Source organism: Eleutherodactylus coqui, chromosome 2 (genome assembly GCF_035609145.1).
Source record: "Eleutherodactylus coqui strain aEleCoq1 chromosome 2, aEleCoq1.hap1, whole genome shotgun sequence".
Lineage (NCBI taxonomy): Eukaryota > Metazoa > Chordata > Amphibia > Anura > Eleutherodactylidae > Eleutherodactylus > Eleutherodactylus coqui.
This window is the reverse complement of record NC_089838.1, coordinates 234,183,630-234,203,287: the sequence shown is the minus strand read 5'-3', so window position 1 is coordinate 234,203,287 and position 19,658 is coordinate 234,183,630. Positions and strand designations below refer to the sequence as shown.

Genomic DNA, 19,658 nt, shown 5'->3' with positions numbered 1-19,658 from the left:
CAAACCTAGTGGATCGGCTGGGTGGCAGAGAAGAACAACTGTAGGTAATATATCCCCATACTGCCATGGGACAGAATATCGTCCAAAAACTGGAGAATCACTTTAAATATTAGCTATACTATGAGGTTTTATTTGTAGTGGCCAATTCCAAGCTGTCAGACTGTCTGCCAGTATGTCTATCAAGCCATATAATTTCCTCGGTTTGATTACAGTGTAAATGTCTTGAGCTACTTGCAACAAGGAAAGGTGTAAATGAGTCTCATCCTGTAGCGCTTCATCAATGCAGTATTATGACGTGCCCCTGGGTGCAGTAAATAGAGTCTGCATGCATTATCCTAAAGTGAAGTCTTGTAAAATAACATTCATGAAGGAAACACTTTGTGATATCTCTGCCTCACTGTACCCTTATTGTAAGACTGCTATGTGCCGCATGGACTGCCTGTACTAAAAAAAGAAAACAAATCTAAGTAAATAAAAACACGGGCAAGCTAAGTAAAGCTCTGCAAACATAGAAGATGCACTGAATTTTCGACAGAACCTCCAGCCATGCTCTACACAGTCTACGGCTTTGACAGTAGGCACTGACTTTTAGCACAACACTATTGCAGTGTACATGGGGTGATCATGATGCAGAAACATCATGGATGAAAAACACTGGCATTAAATAATCATGATTTTTTTTTTTTTATGAATGGTGCCCTTCATCAGCCGGCAAAAACTAGCAGCTTGTATTTAACAGTCTGATGCTGTCCGTGTGCCAATTCAGCTGTGCATAATAGTATACCTACATTCAGATGCTGGCATTGTCAAAGACACAGACGCTTAAAATGACTGTGTCTTTTTACCTGATAACAGAACAGATTATAGAAAATGTATTTTATTTACTTAGACCATTGTGAAATAAGGTGAAGATTTCCTTTGTTGATTTCATTTTTAAAAAGTTGATACGGTAAAAACAGAACCAATTTACAGAAGGTATTGGAAATCCTCATTATTCAGCCTTTTTGACATCAGAGAAAGCCAGTGCTTGGAGAGAGAAAATAAAATGTAACTATTGATTGTTAATGTAACTAATTATTAGATAAATCGTCCAAAAGGGCCAAAGTGATCTCATATTTATCTAATAATAGATAAGCAAAACGTAGATTGTCGGTGTCCCATGAAAAAAGAAAGCCTTTATTAATTCAGTGCTTCACATAAGAGTCCCAAACAGAGGACGCGTTTTGATTCAATGTTGAATCTTGAAGATCACACATCTAATAATAGTTAAGTTTTAATCTTTATCATTGGCTTTCATTGGTATTGTGATAGTTGACATAGTAAGTTTTTAACAAAATTTTCACCCAACAGTTAAAAAGAATTAAAAAATTTAAAGTAAAGGTTTGATTTAAATTTTTTTTAGTAAGTGGATAGTATAGCATAAATATAAAATATAAGCATAGAACCATAGTTGTTACAGGGCCTTACTCCACCATAACCAAAACTGCATAGGTTAGAACATGAAAAGTTTTTGATTTGTGGTCTACAATGTATCCTTTAATGTATTTTCCTCCTCTTAAGTCATACAACACCGATCACTCCCTAAGCTGAGGTGGGCCTTTTTGGCTCTTAGGCCTCAGGGTAGCAACTAAGCCTGAAACCCTAGTAGTCTTTTCTCCATGTTTTATATTGAATGATTTCCTTGCTAGAAGCACCTCAATAGCAGAGTATGTCAATTGATAATGAAAAAACATTGTAGTTTTAAGTTAGGTATGTGTAAAAAATGAGAAAATATTAATAAGCTTTATGTCCATATGGTCTCATGCTAACCTTGATAGTGTCATGGTCACCTGTATTTATACAGACACTTCTCTGTTCTCTTCCCTTCCTCACTCTCTTCTCACCATGTCTGTCGATGCTGTGAATCATGTCATTGGGAGTTTTGTATGTACTTGGATTAGCACAAAGGGAAGAAACACCCAAATGATGGCTCACATGCACCTTGCAGCTGGCAATGTAATCTCCTTCATTTTTCCAGTCAGTTGAACTTAAGGCGAAAGCCTGGAAAACAATCCTCGAAAATATGCTACGTTAGAGTAAAAATATCTAATCTCTTCAAGAAATGTTGTAGAAATAACTGCAAGTATTCCTTAAAGGCTGCACACCTTTGTGGCATTTTTAGCCGAAAATCATTTATGAAATAAGTTTTTGTGATAATTTTGCATCATTTGACTCCTGCAGTTTCTATGTATAATGGTATAGAAAGCTGCAGAAGGCTGTTCATGGAAGGCAGAAGGCACATCCATTTGTGATCTTTTCTGACAGCACAGTTTAAAGCCCGTCTCTCTCCTCTCCTGAAGGATCTTCTGAGTTGATTTATGATCAAAGTTAAATTTTGATTTGGTTCTAAATCATGTTAAAAGATCATTCAAGAGAAGAGAGATATGGGCTGGAAATGGAGCCATTAGACAGCCAGTCTGAATGATTTTCTATTGAACAGCTCCGGTAACTTGCTATGCACTGATTCTGTAAAAAGCCAAACAGAGCGAAATTTTTAATAACATCCTAATGCAAAAAATACTTTTGAACCAAAATACATGCATTTAAAAGGATTCTGCCATCAGATTCATTCTGCCTGAACCATAAGCAGCATGAACCATGGGACAGCGAAGCCTGTTGCCCCGTGGGTGTTTTATTCTCAAACACTGCAGCATTTCAGAATAGATACACTTTTAGGTTTGACTCGGGGCTGAGCTCCAAATCATGGGACTGGGCCGTGCAGTCCTCTCCTCGCATGCTGCATGAAGACTGACAACTCTGCTCCCTCTTTGTGCTTAGAAAAAGAGCTGTCACTCTGCTGCCCGTCCCCTGCGACTCAACCACGAGTCAAATTTTAAAGTGTATTTGTTCTGAAATGCCGCAGTGTTTCAGAATAAAACACCCACAGGAACTATAGTGGTTTGGGCAGCATGAACTTATTAACTCTTTCCAATCCAGTTTGTATCCTGGTTTTCCTAGGGGGCTTACTCTTTTTCTGCCGTTATACAACGGCGCTATATGCTGGCTAAAGCCAGTACTGCATGAGGTGACACATTGGATAGGCTCCGACAGCAGAGAGGCTGACAATATACAGTAAGAGAAACCCCGACGGGCGTCTTCCAACGTCAGAGCTGTACAGCCTTAAATCATAATGTCTTCAGAGGTCAGACAGTGGATTGGAAAGAGTTAACAGAATCCCTTTAAGTGTAAAAAAAACCCACCAAAGATGTCCATAGCCTTTAACAGTTTATTGCAGAAAATCTTAGTTCCTAAATAACTATTGTTTTTAATGCAATGCTACACATAATTCTAATGCTCTCGCTGTGCCTATATATACAAAGAAATACGGTGTTCAAACCAGTTACATGATCTACTAAAACTGATAAATACTTGGGTCCTAAAATTGTCCAGGCCTTACTGTATATATTTGGCAGGATGTTGGCTTTCAATGAACAATGTCACGTTTTTATCAGTGTATCCTGCTATCAGCCTTTGGTCGGAACATTGCGTGATGCCAGGTTTTAAGGCAAAATCCAAGTCTTACATGTCTTGTGCTTTAGTGCAGATTATTAAATAGCTACTAAGCAAAACATACAATAACAGCAACAAAATGCAAAAACAGCATCGTATTTACAGCTTTTATATGATTGCCAATAGCCTGTGACTGTTGTGTACAGTACAAGCTAGTGTTTGTATAACGAGTGTTGAACCACGACCTCTAAGTTAACTCATTAACTTCTGACAGTAATTTTGAGGAAGTATACCTCCATATCAGTGCCAATAGTTTCAAATATAACACATAACTGTGCTAGTATCTTCAGCAGTGTCATCTTGTCAGTGAAAGAAGCAGGCGAACTCTTTGGAGATACTCTTGTCAATGCTGTTTGTTGACCAGTAATTTAGCACAGTTTGTCTCGAAAGATAGAAGATCAGTGGTAGTCCCTGATGATCAGCAGAATATTTAGTATTCATTCATTAATGATCATTGGTCATTGATACCCTTCATTAAGTCATTTGTAGTCAAGCCTGCATATGGTTTTGAGTCTTTGGTCGTTGAACTTTGGTTCACTGCTTAGTCTTTCATGGTTAGCAGAACCTATGGTTAGAACAACATTATATGGGTTGCCTTAAATTTTAAGTTGATGTCCTAGCCTCAGGATTGGTCAATAATAGCTTATTGCTGGGATTCCGCCTCCGGGGACTAATCTAATATAAAGAGCTGTTTTGTTGCTGGAAACTTACAGCTTTGTACATTGTGGCATAGCATGGTACTACAGACTCAGTTTGATTTCAATGGAACTTATTCGGAACTCAGCAGTACCACGCTGGCTAATGTACACTCTACTGCTGTGGGCTGTCAGCAATGCCATAATGCCCATATACCTGTGGGTAGATGGGGTGTTTTCTAGTTACTTGTGATTTTCTTTTTCATTTGTTTTTACAACTACAATCCTAATTCCCAAAAAGTTGGGACACTGTGTAAAATGTAAATTAATATAAAGAAAAAAAGAATGCAGTCATTTGGAAGTCTCATATAACCATAATTTATGCATAATAGAACACATATCAGATGTTGAAAGGAAGAGGACATGGCCCTTTTTTTTTGTTTTTCCTGCTACTTTTTAAAATACCAAATATGTATTTTTGTTTTATTACTTAGATTCTTTCATTATAAAAATGGCAAAAGTTTTTTTTTTTTACTTTTATTGCTTTTTTTATGATTAATAAAACTTTATCTTATTTTTACTTTATTTTCTTAGTCCCCAGAGGGGACAACAACATACAATGCTTTGATCCGCTCCTGCAGTATTATGTAATGCCAGAGCATTACATCATACTGCGATCGAGCAGGCATTCTATCAAGCCACCCCACAGGCATGGCTTGATGGGCATTTTGCCATGACAGCCCTGGGGCCTTTCAGAAGGCCCCCGGCTGCCATGATGCCCACATGGCTCCCTGAGATCTGCATACAGGATCCCCGAAAATTGGCCGTGAGATTTAAATGCCAAAAGTACAGCAGCATTTAAAGGGTTGACAGCTCCAATGAGCCACGTGGCTTGTCGGAGCTGTTGCGGGCAGGTGACGGCTGTATGGAGGGAGATCACCGTGCGATCTCCCTCCATACATTCCCCGACACTGCAGGACGTAACTGTATTCCCTGCAGCGTTAAGGGGTTAACTAATTTACAAGCTGATGGCAGCAACACATGTCACAAAAGTTGGGACAGGGTTAACAAAAGGCTGGAAAAGTAAGTGTTACAAATGAAAAACAGCTGGAGGATCAATTTTCTACTTACATGACTGTATAAAAAGAGAATACTGGAGAGACAGAGTCTCTTAGAAGGAAAGATGATCAGAGGTTCACCAATTTGTGAAAAACTGCTTCTAAAAGTTGTGGAAGAATTTCAGATAAATGTTCCTCAATGGAACTTTGAATATCCCACCATCTACAATATATAATATTATCAAAAGATTCATTAAAACTGAATAAATTCATGTGCGCAAGGGACGAGGCCAACGGTCAATATAGGATGCTCGAATCTATGACCCCTCAGGCGTCACTGTATTGAAAACAGCCACGATTCTGTAAGACAGATCATTGCGAGGGCTCAAGAGTACTTCCAGAAATCGTTGTCTGTGAACACTGTTTGTTGTGCAGTCTACAAATGCAAGTTAAAGCTGTATACTGCAAAAAAGAAGTCATATATCAACACAATGCAGAAACATCAGTGTTTTCTCTGGGCAAAGTTCATTTAAAAGGAACTGAGGCAAAATGGAAAACTGTTGTGTTAAGTTGAATGAAAATTTGAAATTCCTTTTGGAAGCCACGGACGCCGTTTCATGTGGACTCAAGACTAGAGCGCCTATCAAGGTTGTTGTCAGCATGCAGTTCAATAACCTGCATTCCTGATAGTATAATAATAATCTTTATTTGTATAGCATGGGGTTGCATCAGCGCTTATGGCATGCGCAGCTTACACATCTTGAAAGGCACTATCGCTTTAAATTCCTGACATTTTTTGGGTGACAATCGGATGAGCAGCTTCCATAATCCATAGAGGGCTGGACTGTAGATTGCTATGTTTGGTTTTTGCTTATGTGACCCATTCTGCAATGCAAATGATTGAATAGGAGGTCACTTGACACATTGTCCATTTGAGAAAATAAGAATCTTTGTTTTTTTCCTCAGAAGCACTTTAGAGGGCCTTAAGTGGTCTTAGCAGGAGCCCATATACTTAGTTTCTATTTTGGTGTCAGCTGCCATACAGAGATTTCATAGTTGCCAACAAAATATATTATAGTTACATAAGATGAAGAGAAACACAGATCCATCAAGTTCAACCTTTTAAGATTAATTTTAACCCTTCATACCATTGGTTATTACATTATCAACTAGACATCCTTGGGTAGGGCATTCCATAGTTTGACTGCTCTAACTGCAAATAAACCTCTTCCTTCTTCTATTTCTGTGAACGAGAGGTTGCATTCAGTTATTTTGCAATATTTAACCTTTGACTACATCTGTAGTACAGATGGTGGCTCCTTTCACACCTATTCTGCTTCTCCTTTCATTTGATAATGAAGAGAAGTGTTCTCTGCAGGCCACTGACTGACAACACATATTGGGTGATTCAATATCTAACCGCTGACTGAGAAACTGTGTTAGAGCTTTAGATCATTCTTGTAAGAACATGCTAAGATTTAGAGATTAATAACAGCTGGAGGAACAGATGTTGACCACTAATGGCCAATGTAATGAAGTCATTTGTTTTCAATGTATAACTCACATACTGTATGCTACTTGAATGTATTTTACTTAAAGGGGTTGTCCCGCGCCGAAACGGGTTTTTTTTTTTTTCAACCCCCCCCCCGTTCGGCGCGAGACAACCCCGATGCAGGGACGTACAGACAGCTTACCGGAGCGCTTACCTTGATCCCCGCGCTCCGGTGACTTCTATACTTACCTGTGAAGATGGCCGCCGGGAACCTCTTGCTCCGTGGACCGCAGCTCTTCTGTGCGGTCCACTGCCGATTCCAGCCTCCTGATTGGCTGGAATCGGCACGTGACGGGGCGGAGCTACACGGAGCCGCTCTCTGGCACGAGCGGCTCCATAGAAGACAGCAAGAAGACCCGGACTGCGCAAGCGCGGCTAATTTGGCCATCGGAGGCCAAAAATTAGTCGGCACCAAGGAGACGAGGACGCTAACAACGGAGCAGGTAAGTAAAAAACTTTTTATAACTTCTGTATGGCTCATAATTAATGCACAATGTATATTACAAAGTGCATTATTATGGCCATACAGAAGTGTATAACCCCACTTGCTGCCTCGGGACAACCCCTTTAAGTGTTGGTGATTGTCTTGACTTTATTTCGGGAGCATAAATTTAGCTTGACATCATTTGTCATGATGCATTTCATCATCTTAAAATGATGGTTTGGTGCTTCTAGTACTTCCATTGCTATGTGCTAATACCCATGTTCAAAATGCACATTATGTAATATGCAGTTATTTCCAACCCCCATATTGAAATTCTACCATGTTCCTTTGGGAACTGGATAGTCATCAGCCTTAAAGGGGTTTTGTCATTTAAAAAAAAAAATCAATGCTTACCTATTCCTCCCCAGGATGCCTTCTTCAAGCATCTTCTCCTCACTGACCTTCTCCAGTCCCCCGGGTCATCTCACCGCAAGCTGGGCGATTCTTCGTCTTCCGGTGACAAAGCGTCCATTCTCTGCTTTCTTCTTCTGGCAGGTCATTGTAGGTTACGTCACTAGTGACATAACATTCACTGTCTAGGAAGGAATGCTGATCTGTTGCCAAGACTGTGTATGCGCGCTGTGTCACCGCAAGAGTTCATATACTATTACAGAGAAACAGTGCGCATGCGCAGTCACGGCAATAGCTCGGCACCCCTCGGCACTAGTGACATAGCATATATTACGCTGTAGGAAGTAGACGGCAAAGAATGGGCACTTCGTTACTGGAAGACGAAGAATTGTCCGGCTTGTGGTGAGATGACCCCGATCTCTGCAGGAGCCAGGAGAAGATCGGCGGGGAGAAGATGCGGTAAGCAGACTGACGGGGGAGGAATAGGTAAGTATAGAATTTTTGTTTTCTAATGACAGAACCCCTTTAATTTGAAGTCTCCTATGTATGGAGATGGGACATTAATATTGATTGACATAATTACGTATCATATTGTGCTATATGTAAACAATAGAATGATTTATGTATGGTTTAGCTGCTGTTCACAGTTGATTTTGTGAACATGTTTGGCATATATGTTGGGGAAGCAAATGTACTCATAATGACCCATGCTCCCAGCATATGCCAAAAGAGTGTCCAACATACCTTTTTTTTCCAAGTGTATAGAAAAATAAAGTATGTTGTGTTTCGCTATAAAGCTGAATGCAGTAAAGAACGTATACAGTAGGACGTTTATTTTCTTACAATCTGAGTTAGTGGGTAATTTATGCCACTGCATGCCAATAAAGTGGCATACAGCTCGGACTTCCATTGGAGGTATAAGTCAGGGAGTGCTCTTAATGTATACATCCGATAAAAGGAAAAGAACCGTGAACAGAGCCTTACTATAGTGCAGGCCAGAGTCTTTTAACCGGGAAGTCAATGTACCCAACTCACTGGTGCTTTAATTTGAGTTATTTTCTGTTTGAATCTAATATATGGAGCTGTCTTCTAAAATCTACAACATTTTGGCCACCTGTAGCTCATTGCTAACCAAAAGCCATGTAACAGCATTATGTTTACTTATGTTAACATATGTCTTTTACATTGAGCCTTTTTGAATATCTTGTTGATATAAGAACATTTGAGTATATTTCAGTGAAGCCACTTTAATTTAGGAGGAATCTATGAACATCAGTTATCTAATAGACACTAGATCTTCTGACTATCTGGATGAAGGTGTCTCACCTTTCCATCCACACCACCTAATCTTGGGGAAAAGGAGGACTGCGCATGTTGGTATCACTGGGGGTATTCCGCATGCCCAGTTTTTCGTTATGTCAGGAGATAATTTGCCATCAGACGGATTGAACAGTGGCTTGCCTATTTCCCTATTATAATAAACATGCACTATTTGCCAAGCCATGTTAATGAGGAGTTAGAGAGGATAGTAGTCAGCTGAACCAGTGTCCAACAGACAGATATATCCAGTGAATTTAAGATTTAAGTGATATTACTGATAAATGTGTCTCACCGAATGCAATTGAACCACAGATGACACTTGTAGTAGAGCTGAATTTTTCAATGCACTTTTGTGCAGAGTGATACGTCAATGGATTAGGATAACTGTAGTTTTACCTGCAGACAGTTGTGCCAGATGGCAGGTTCAGCTCTTTTACAGTGCTTTCCCATACATTTCTTTTTCTTCCAACTATGTTTTTGTTTTCTAATAGCAGCATCCGCCCACTGTTATTTCTGTATAGAACCCCCAAAATAAAAAGGTTATCAAGGGAAAGAATAATAAACCATAAAACACTGGCACAACGATGCGCTTTCAATAGATTTATAGGATCAGTGCCCTTTAATAACATTGTTTTGGAATTTATCTTGCTCATGATTGTGCACACACAATAGGGTTATTATTACAGATATTTATTTTGCAATAATAGGCGTCTGGTACATTGGCCATACAAGGAGATCTAAGACTTGATGTTTTTATGCCTATGAATATTTTTGCTCTTGAGCTCATGTTGAGTCAGGTAAACAGTATAAGAATCTTGTTTTATAGTGCTGTCAGAGGTCCAGTAAAGACAAAGTTAGTGTTCCATTTGGGTTCTACCTTACTCTTTATTTCACACTTAGGCCTTAGTCAGACGGGGGTTTTTTCGCGCGATTTGTGGATCGCATGACGGATGCGCATCCGCAAATCGCGTGACCGATGCCTGAAAATCGCCCGAAAATCTGCTCCTAGCCGCGTTTCATTAGAAACGGGCTGGAGCTGTCCAGCGCATTGCATTCAATGGAGCCGGCAATAGAGCCGACTCCATTGAAAGCAATGCGCTGCGGGCGAGTGTGGGATGAATTGTCGGGAAGGGCCAATCAGGGGGCAGGTCTGACTCACACCCCCTTCACACCCACTGCAGGCCGGCCGCGCGGAACTCCGGCTGCCGGGAGCAGGTGAGTATGTATATATTTTTTATTTTAACACTTTTCTGGATGAATTGCAGGGAAGGGCTTATATATTTAAGCCCTTCCCGACAATTCATCCCGCGCACGCCGGCAGCCCATTGCTTTCAATGGAGTCGGCTGTATTGCCGGCTCCATTGAATTCAATGGGCAAACATCGTTCTTCTCTGCCACAGCTGTTACAGCTGTGGCAGAGAAGAATGATTTGTCTTCTATATGTTCTCAATGGGGCCGGCGCTGCTGCCGCCGGCCCCATTGAGCGCATATAGTGAAGAGAACAGGAATCGCAGATCGCAGATAGGTGCGATCTGCGATTTCTGTGCTACAATTTATCGGACGAGCGCATAAAAAGCGCTCATGTGTCCGATACCATTGCAAAGCAATGGTTTTAAAAAATCGCCGGACGCATGCGCATGCGCAAATCTCGCAAAAAAACGCCCGTCTGACTAAGGCCTTAAAGAGTAACTACACTTTAGTAAAAGTTTTGAAATGTCAAACAGACTTGTCAGAAGTTTATATCCGTGGGAGCCGGGTCCTGAGACCCCTATTGATCACTGATATACATGGGGTAAAAGCCCTGTGTTCATCTGGTTTTGATTGTCAATCCCCAACTCCCCATGTTAGCTGACGACAAGCTCATAGATTTGGTATGATCGGTTGACAATCTCCTGTGTATGGGGTCTTGCTTACAGTAAAGCAATGGCATATCTCGGAAGAGACGCCAGATACCATTGGTAGCAGCTTATTCCACCACATTGAAATAAACATGCATTCACTCTGAAGCCAACCATTCATGTTTATGGAGGCATTTACAGAAACAGCTTTCGAACAAACGAGCATTTGGTTGACCGCTATCTCATGTGTATAGCCAGGTGTTGTAAGTTTGGGCGCATAACCACAGATAACCCAAGGTGTTATTGCTTTGAGTCCTTCCAAATAACATTTTCAGTAGCGGGGCACAAATGTGAATACAGCAAAGCTATGATATCAAGCATATATTTCTCCTCCTATGGTTGTGGCCATGTTTAGATTGCAATAATGCAAATATGTATGTCAAGCTCTATGCTTTTCACATCCCTGTACCTTAGTATGCTTCTGAAAAAAAATATTGAATAGTAAAAAAGAAATACAAAAGCCCGCTTGGGCACTAATATATATGATATATGCCAAACAAAGTGTCACAGAAGAACCTTGATAGTGTGTTGCCCTTAAAAGCCCTTAGTAAAAACGTGGTTAAATTGGTGCAGAGCTTACCTAGTCTGCCATTTATAGTCCAAACTGCCAGTATTGTTGCGCTTTACAGAATACAATGTTTAGATGCCAAACCTTGTTTGCCAATGTCAATTATTGTTTGCGCCCTTCACTGCCAAGTTTCCACCATTCAGATCTGACATGTACAATAGTCCAGATGTTCGCAATGTCATGGATACGGCGGTGTTTTCTCCATATATGGACAGTGTTTGGCAATACTGCGCTATAGTTGTTTGTTACGAAGGATGTCTTGTTTAAATGCAGGCTATTTGTACTATGCGCTTAAAACAGGAAGCTTTGTGATACACAATAGAAACTTGAAATGTGCAATTGGGCACCGCAGCAATAAACATTTTAATTCTGCACTAAACATTACATTTGGAAAAGATGCATATTTTTTTTAATAGTTTAACTTTTAAGAGTTCCACAATTGTTACTTGGACAGTTTCTGTCCGTGTGTACTCGTTCTGGACACACATTTGTAGAGCCGAAAAGTGCAGTCATTACTGAAGTACTACTATGATCTCAGGCCTATGACTTCTAGGAACACTTTGGCTGCTGGCCATGTCAAAGGCAAAGCTCTTTAAATTAGGCTTTGCATTTTAGGCAGATGTGTCTGTCGGCTGTGTTCTGTCTTTCTGAAGTACCTGTTCCTTTTTGTTTCAAGATTACAGGACAGGACCGTGCTTCTCTATGGTGACGAACCAGATGTGTCAAGGACAGCTAAGTGGGATAGTATGCACGAAGACGCTGTGCTGCGCTACGGTGGGGAGAGCGTGGGGCCACCCTTGCGAGATGTGCCCAGCTCAGCCACATCCCTGTCGTCGTGGCTTTATTCCAAACATCCGAACAGGAGCATGTCAAGGTATGCAAAGTACATGAAACTGTTGAAACTGCTAATGTCTTAATGTTGATAGAATTACACGGTTTTGGACGGCGTGCCTTGTTTCATACCCCAGCCTGTGCATACAGAATGGAAAATCATTGTCAAATACATTACCTCACGACTGAGTGACTGCATGATGTAAAAGGGGGGGGGCATTAGCAACTCAGGTCAGACAGACGAGCCAAGGCCTTAATGAATTTCTCCCTGCCAAGAACTCCCTCATTCCGTCAGAAAAAAAGATAATTTAACATGACCTCAGGTAAAGACGTTTTATTTCAAATAAAGCTGGAATATAATGAAATACATGCGGAATTATTACTGCCTCTCATTAAACAGCCGACACATTCTTTGGTTTGACTTGTAAAAAAGTTGCTTATCCACCTATGTCTCTGACATTTTCCTCTGCTGGAGTGTGCAGTTGGTTCAGATCACTGCATTCGCCCAGATGTTCCTCGCTTATTCTTGAGCATACCTCCTGATAGAGAGCTCTGACACAGTTTTTGGCTTTTGCTCTAATACTTCCAGCTGTATAAATTCTTTTATTGTCTGGATGTCTGGCAGGAAGCTGAAGAAAGTTAACAGAGGCAGTCATATACTAAACTGTTGAGTAATCTAACTTTCCAGCATCATGGGGGAATTTTGTATAGTTTTATGTAAGTTTTTCACTTGGGTACACAAAAAAACTTGAAGTGGATCAGAGAAGCAGAATAATGTAGAATTCAGTCCAGGCTATCTGCATTCTGATCTTTTACATGTGAATGAAGAGTCTCTTTGGTAGATAGTTTGTATGACGCAGTTATATTAGGGCATTCTGAGTGCCATGAGTGATTCAACTAAGTACTCTGAAAAGAGAATAGACTCAGGAGGAATTGTGTTAACATGCCAGGACTTGGGCCAGCAATATACTGAAAGAGATCAAAGACTGTGCTTGTGCATGTTACATTATAAAAGGGAACTGCATGGACGTGGCTGACTAAATATTGTAGATATCTTCTCATTTATTTAAGTCAAACTCAAAGCATTCTTCTCATTATTAATACCCAACCTTTCTACCATGGGGAAAGCCCTGATAAAATGTCCCTCTCCAAGCAAACCTGTACAACTTCCCCATCCCTACTGTATAGGTAACAGCTGTTACTGTTGCAGTGCTGCTATCCTGGTGCCAGGAAATAGCTGTCTCCTAAAACATCATGAAAAGGCACAGTTGCCAAATCTTCATTGCATCTCACGCAAAGTAGACATACAGCAGATCTCAAATATACTGGAATTAAAAAGTAATACGTCCATGACGCCTCTAAGTGGTTCAAATCAATATAGTTGTCCATTACTTTCAAATAAGATTCATATATCATCAAAATATCCCAATGTAGGATGTAACTAATGTCTATTGATGTCAGGGGGGGAAAAAACGGGTGTGAAAAAGAAAATGGGTAACAGGTTAATGTGAAGGTAGTTAGCGAAAATAATTGTGATTGTAAGGATGTCTACAAGGGTGCTGTCCATCCAGAACTGCACCACATCTAAGGAAGGTGGGCATAATAATGGTGGATAGAGGTAGTTAAGATTCTGGTGATGGCACAAAATCCTGGCCAAAGGAAAAATCCAAAAACAAAATATATGAATCCAACTTCTCATTTTATAGAATATTGACCCATCAATAAAGCTACATTTTGGGGTAGAGGAACGCCTTCCTCAGTTGTGCTGGGACGGCACACCACTCTGACAGAATGAATGACTTGGTCGTGCCACTATATATCTGCATTTCTCAGAAGGGGCACAGCTATGCTATTGATTCTGTCAGAGCGGTGTGACTTCCCAGCACAACTGAAAAATAGGTTTCTCTACCCTGAAATACGTTTTTATAGCTGGTTCAATATTCCATAAAAAAAGAAGTTGGGTTCATATATTTCGTCTTCGGAGTTTCATTTTAGCGGGAAGGTTGTGTCATTACCAGAATCTTCATTACGTCTATCCACAGGGTGATAAAAGAAGATAGTCTTGGACAAAGTAGGAATTCATTAAGGTGTCCTCTACCCAAAATTATATTGACCCTACTAGTATTTTCTGTGACGTATCATGATATTCTTCAAGCACAGTGCACCAAACTGTATCTCAAAAAGTTAAGCATGATTATCAAGTGACTTTAATAAGTGTTATATGTACCGTAGATTCATCTACTTATTTAGGGACATGCTGTTCTATTTACCTTGTGCCTCGGTGCATCAGCAAAGCTCGTCTAAGCTTAATTTGTAGCGACTCTTATACCGCTGAGAAGACCCATCTTTCACTAAATGCTTAGTGAAATATCCTGTTCCATGTTCCTTAATCCCCAACACCAGAATTATTTCAACTTTAAGCCAATCTTACATAATGTTCATTTTAATGAATGGGTGACTTAGCCTTTAAGAATAATTTGCTGCATCGGATCACACTGAGGGATGTTTTTAACATTTTTTGTTGTTCTGTTTCCTTGGGGTAGATGTGGATGAATGCCAAGCAATCCCTGGGATGTGTCAAGGAGGAAATTGCATTAATACTGTGGGATCTTTCGAGTGCAAATGCCCAGCTGGACACAAGTTTAATGAAATAACACAAAAATGTGAAGGTAAGACGTTTCCAAGCTCATCAAGATAAACAAAGCAGTTCCTATTTCTGTTGTCGGAAATCATAGGATGTTTTGGGGGCTTTTCTGCATCATTATTGTTGAGTATTGTCATATTGTATCCGTCATATTTCATTTACTTAACTCGAGTTATTTGCACGTGTTGACCAAGACATTTGTGATCTGGATTATGATACAAAGAAAAAAAGAAAACTGAGTGAGGCTAGATCGTCAGGGAATTAATTTCACAGGGCTGGGATGGAAAAATGCAGCTGCTTGGAGATTACAGTGTCATATGGTCTCACAGTGTGTTTCATAGGTCCATATTCCCTTCTTACATGATGTGATCCTAGGAGGGGTTTTTGGAAACATCTACAACACTCTTTGCCAGAAGAGGCCCCAATTGTCTTCTGATATTAATACTGTATTGTGTTCTGACCAAAGGGACACAGCAGATGACTGTGCTGTAAATATCTTTCTATATCATCTGCTAAGAGAGTTTCCTATTATTCCTTGCAGGTTTAGCACCTTAACACTTAAAGAGGTTATCCGGTTCTTTAAAACTTTAAGCCTTGTACAGTATTGCAGCTGCGTCCCATTCACTTGAAAGGGACAAAGCTTTAATATTGTAATACCAGGCATAGCCGCTGCTAAATATATGTGGCTGTGCCTGGTGCACAATGAAGAGGATGTAATGGCCACTGGAGCATCGTGGTCCTTTCAAAGACCTGATTAGCATGGGTGCCGAGAGGATAGACCATCATAACCATAGAATCCATTTACAATAAGTTATCTTTCTTTCTACTGTTCACAGTCCTTTCACATGGGACGAATGTCGGGCACTTAAGCACCTGATAGTCTTCCCAGTGATAATCACTCCTGTAATTACGCACAGGAGCAGGGATCACGCAGTGAATGGAAACGGAGCGGGTTGCTGAACGCTTCCTCCCGCCTTGCAATTATTCACAATAAACAGGCAGTCATTCATAGATGATCCTCATTTGATTTTTATGCCTACTGAAACTGAATGAAAAATGATAAGTGAACGAATTATCATTCATCGTTCAGTTGCTGGCAGCATCTACACAGAACAATTATTGTTCGAATTCCCACAATTCAGCTAGAATCTGATTGATATGTTCCATTTAAAAGGGTCCTAAGTAAATCAGTGCTATCTACATTACAGTTAGCATGGATTATTACCACTTTATTCTATTTACACCATTGGTAAGAAACTAATGGAAAAAACTTGAATTGAACATAAAATATGACATGACTTTATGATGATATGATTCTCAACATTTTCCTGCGTGCTCCAGTAGATTCAAAGGGCTCAGTCACACGGACGTTTTTTTGCCCAGTTTGCAGATGCGCTTGCGATCTGCAAATATATATACCCAATGCTTTGCAATGGGATCGGTCACATGGCCGTTTTTTAGGCGGATGTGCCGATGATTATATGACACAACGATTCGCATGTAACTGCATTCTGCGCAAATCGTTGTTCTTGTATATGCGCTCAATGGGGCCGGCGGCAGCAGCGCCGACCCCATTAAGAACATATACTAAAGATCGTTCTCCCATTGAAAGCAATGGGCTGCCGCAAGCTCCGTATGAATTTTTGGGAAGGGCTTCAAATATAAGCCCTTCCCTGAAAATCATCCAAAAAAGTGTAAAAAAAAAATATACTCACCTTTTTGCAGTTGCCGGAGATCAGCCGTGTCCAGCCGACTCTTCTCCTGAACTGCTTTCTGTAGTATTCAGCAGGCGGGGATTTAAAATCCCCGCCTGCTGAATGGGCTGCCTCTGATTGGACACAGTGCTCAGCCAATCAGAGGCAGCACTCACTCGCCCATTCATGAATTCATGAATGGGTGAGTGAGTGCTGCCTCTGATTGGCTGAGCACTGTGACCAATCAGAGGCAGCTCTCAGCTGTCATTCAATAGATGTGCTTTCCCGGCGGAAATTGTGTGGTTTTTTTCGCTGTGGCAAAAACCACAAGATTTCCGCTGGCAATACGACCCGTGTGACCCCAGCCTAAGACCTACAGATGAAAATAGATAAATGATAGATAATAATAGATAAATAATATGCTGGGCAGATTTTTTTCCCTTCGGCCACTCTCACACATACCGCTTTTTACCTCAATTAGTGCTGCACTAATCATGGCACAACACCGCCATTGATTTCAATGGGGCCTCACAGACATGCGTTCATATGCGGCGTTAGAAACACCGCGATTTTTAACGCACCTCATCACTCATCACAATGATGGGGTGCATTAAAAAGCAGTGTAAAATGCTGTACCATGCATTCAAAAATTCATTTTTACTGCAATTTCGAGCGGCGTTTTCTGAATGCACGTGGGAGAGTGGCCTTATTGTATATGGCTGTGAGAAATACATTTGATATCTAAGATTTTATGAATTTACAAGTTCACTGTATCAAAATATGTACAAGATTTATCTGTCGAATGGTTTGTCCAACCTCAATTACAGAGTAGAAATAGCAGTGGTTTACCAGCTGACCATATGTAATGATATGGAATGTCACTTCTATAGACCAACAATCTAATCTAGAACATCTAGACTGAATATGCATTGCCGTGCTCGGGAACTCATACTCATCTCATCACAGCAGTTATTCGAGGTGTAATCTTCAGGGTTTCATTGTATAATCAGCTTAATGATTTTAGAAAAGATGCCAGTTCTGCTTACATTCTAACCACATTTTTGCATGCATATGGCTTTCATTTGATTTTTGAGGTTGCCTACAACAGAATTTAAACATTTCTGCCATTTGAAACGGTCCAGAACCAGGGCTCTCACAAATATTTTTGCAATGGTCACCAGTCCAACCACAGGCATGTCAAGGGTCAGGATTAGCCACAATGTGGCATTGTGGGAGAATGTTTGGTCGGCAAGATATAACAGTGCACTGAGCTCCTTAGTTGGTTGTTTGAGATAGCTAGTGCCCACTGATGACCTCAAACGAGAGAAACTAACAATTTACAATATTTTAAATCTATAGTCTACTTATTCTATTAGAATACTTGTATTTACACATGCAAGATAGGTCGCTAGTTTGTTTTCTAATTTATGTAAGTCTTGGCCTTTGTTTTAGACATCCCTATAGCAACAATCATTTACATCGCACTCATGCTTTTAGCTGCACTGTTGAAGGGCAGCTAGCTGCTATTTGCACCTATGTCTGTTACTGTCATTTCAATGCCCGGTTTGCAATACTGCATTTTTTTTGCTACAGCAGGGCAGCCATATAGCCATCTGAGGCTTTCCCTGCCTATAGCAGCTGTTCACCAGGGATTACTGAAGTTGATCAAGGAAAGAAGGAAACACTAATGGCTTTCCATATACATTAAGGGCTCATTCCTATGCGCATGTTCGTAAAATTCTGCTTGGATCATTCAGCATTTTACTGCCATGGAAGCCGGTGGTGAGCTGGCTATCGCTGCGTAAGTCAGCGATAGTGTACTGTGCATGACAGCGTATCTCACACACGCAGTGGGACTTGTTTCTTTTTTTAAAAAAATTCACCACATATTACACGGGCGTACATCGCCTGCGTAATACGCTGTGAAATCACGCTTGTGGGAATGAGCCCTTACAGAGTTGTCACTCAGCAATTTAAAACTCCTGATTTGACATTTTAGGATGGAATATTTATAGAGATGAGCGAGCACCCAAATGCTCGGGTCCGCGTTATTCGAGAGCTGTACGAACCCCATTGACTACATTGAGAGACTCGAGCATTTTTGTATGTGGGACACTGGAAGCCGGGCTTTTTTTTTTAAAGTTTTCTAGATTCGTCTCCCTCCCTCTTCCTCTCTCTCTCTCCCCCTCTCTCTCCCTCTCCCTTTCTCCCTCTCTCTCTCTCCCTCTCTCTCTCCCTCTCTCTCTTCCTCTCCCTCTTCCTCTCTCTCTCTCTTTCTCTCCCTCTCTCCCCTGCCTGCCATTGACGCGCGCTGCGGCAGGGAGGGGCCAATACAGGCACGTCACATCGGGGAGGAGCCAAAAACTGGGGCGGGGTCGAACACGGCTTAATGCTCGTTCGAGTAACGAGCACAATCGAGTATGCTAATACTTGAACGAGCATCAAGCTCGGCAGAGTATGTTCGCTCAATTCTAGATATTTATGAGAGTATTATTGGACAATGCGTGAAAAATCATATACTACTAAAAAAGCTGTATATGGATTCTTAGCAAATTGCAAGAAAATGAAAACTTCTAACATAGGTATAGGAGTGATCCTGTAACTTAGCATTTAGCTATGCCCTTTCACTAATCTGGAGCATTTTGCATTTCTGTACCTGTTGGGCATCAGGGATACCAGATTCAAGGACTTTTACTCTGCATAGGTTAGTTCACATTCTGCCAAAACATTGCCTGTGGAATTTCCTACCAATCCCATATAACCAGCCATAATCTTGAGTGCTGTGTCAACAGAGAAGTGCATGAGCCAGGGACATTCAGAATGAATACATATGCTGCATTATTTTGCAAACCATGGATGTGTTTTCTTAAACCACAGATGTTCCCAAAGGCCTCTTTTAGTGCTCAGTGCTAATACAGAATTAGGGGAGTCGCTACCGTTAAATAAAACTGGAATTACTACTGGGTTCTGCTCAGATTACTTAAAACCTAACACCTTTCACTTGGAATTATAGGAGTACCTCTGAGCTTCCTCAAGGGTTTACTTTCATGCAGGAATTGCAACATTTAATTGTT

The 19,658-nt window shown here is 40.7% G+C and overlaps 1 protein-coding gene across 1 annotated transcript in view; it reads left to right on the top strand.

Moving 5' to 3' along the window:
• FBN1 (fibrillin 1) overlaps nt 1-19,658 on the top strand; it is a 209,834-nt gene that overhangs the window by 68,757 nt on the left and 121,419 nt on the right. Inside the window, exons 7-8 of the mRNA XM_066592616.1 lie at nt 12,092-12,289; nt 14,790-14,915. Of these exons, the coding sequence (XP_066448713.1) occupies nt 12,092-12,289; nt 14,790-14,915 (324 nt within the window). The remainder of the gene's footprint in view (nt 1-12,091; nt 12,290-14,789; nt 14,916-19,658) is intronic.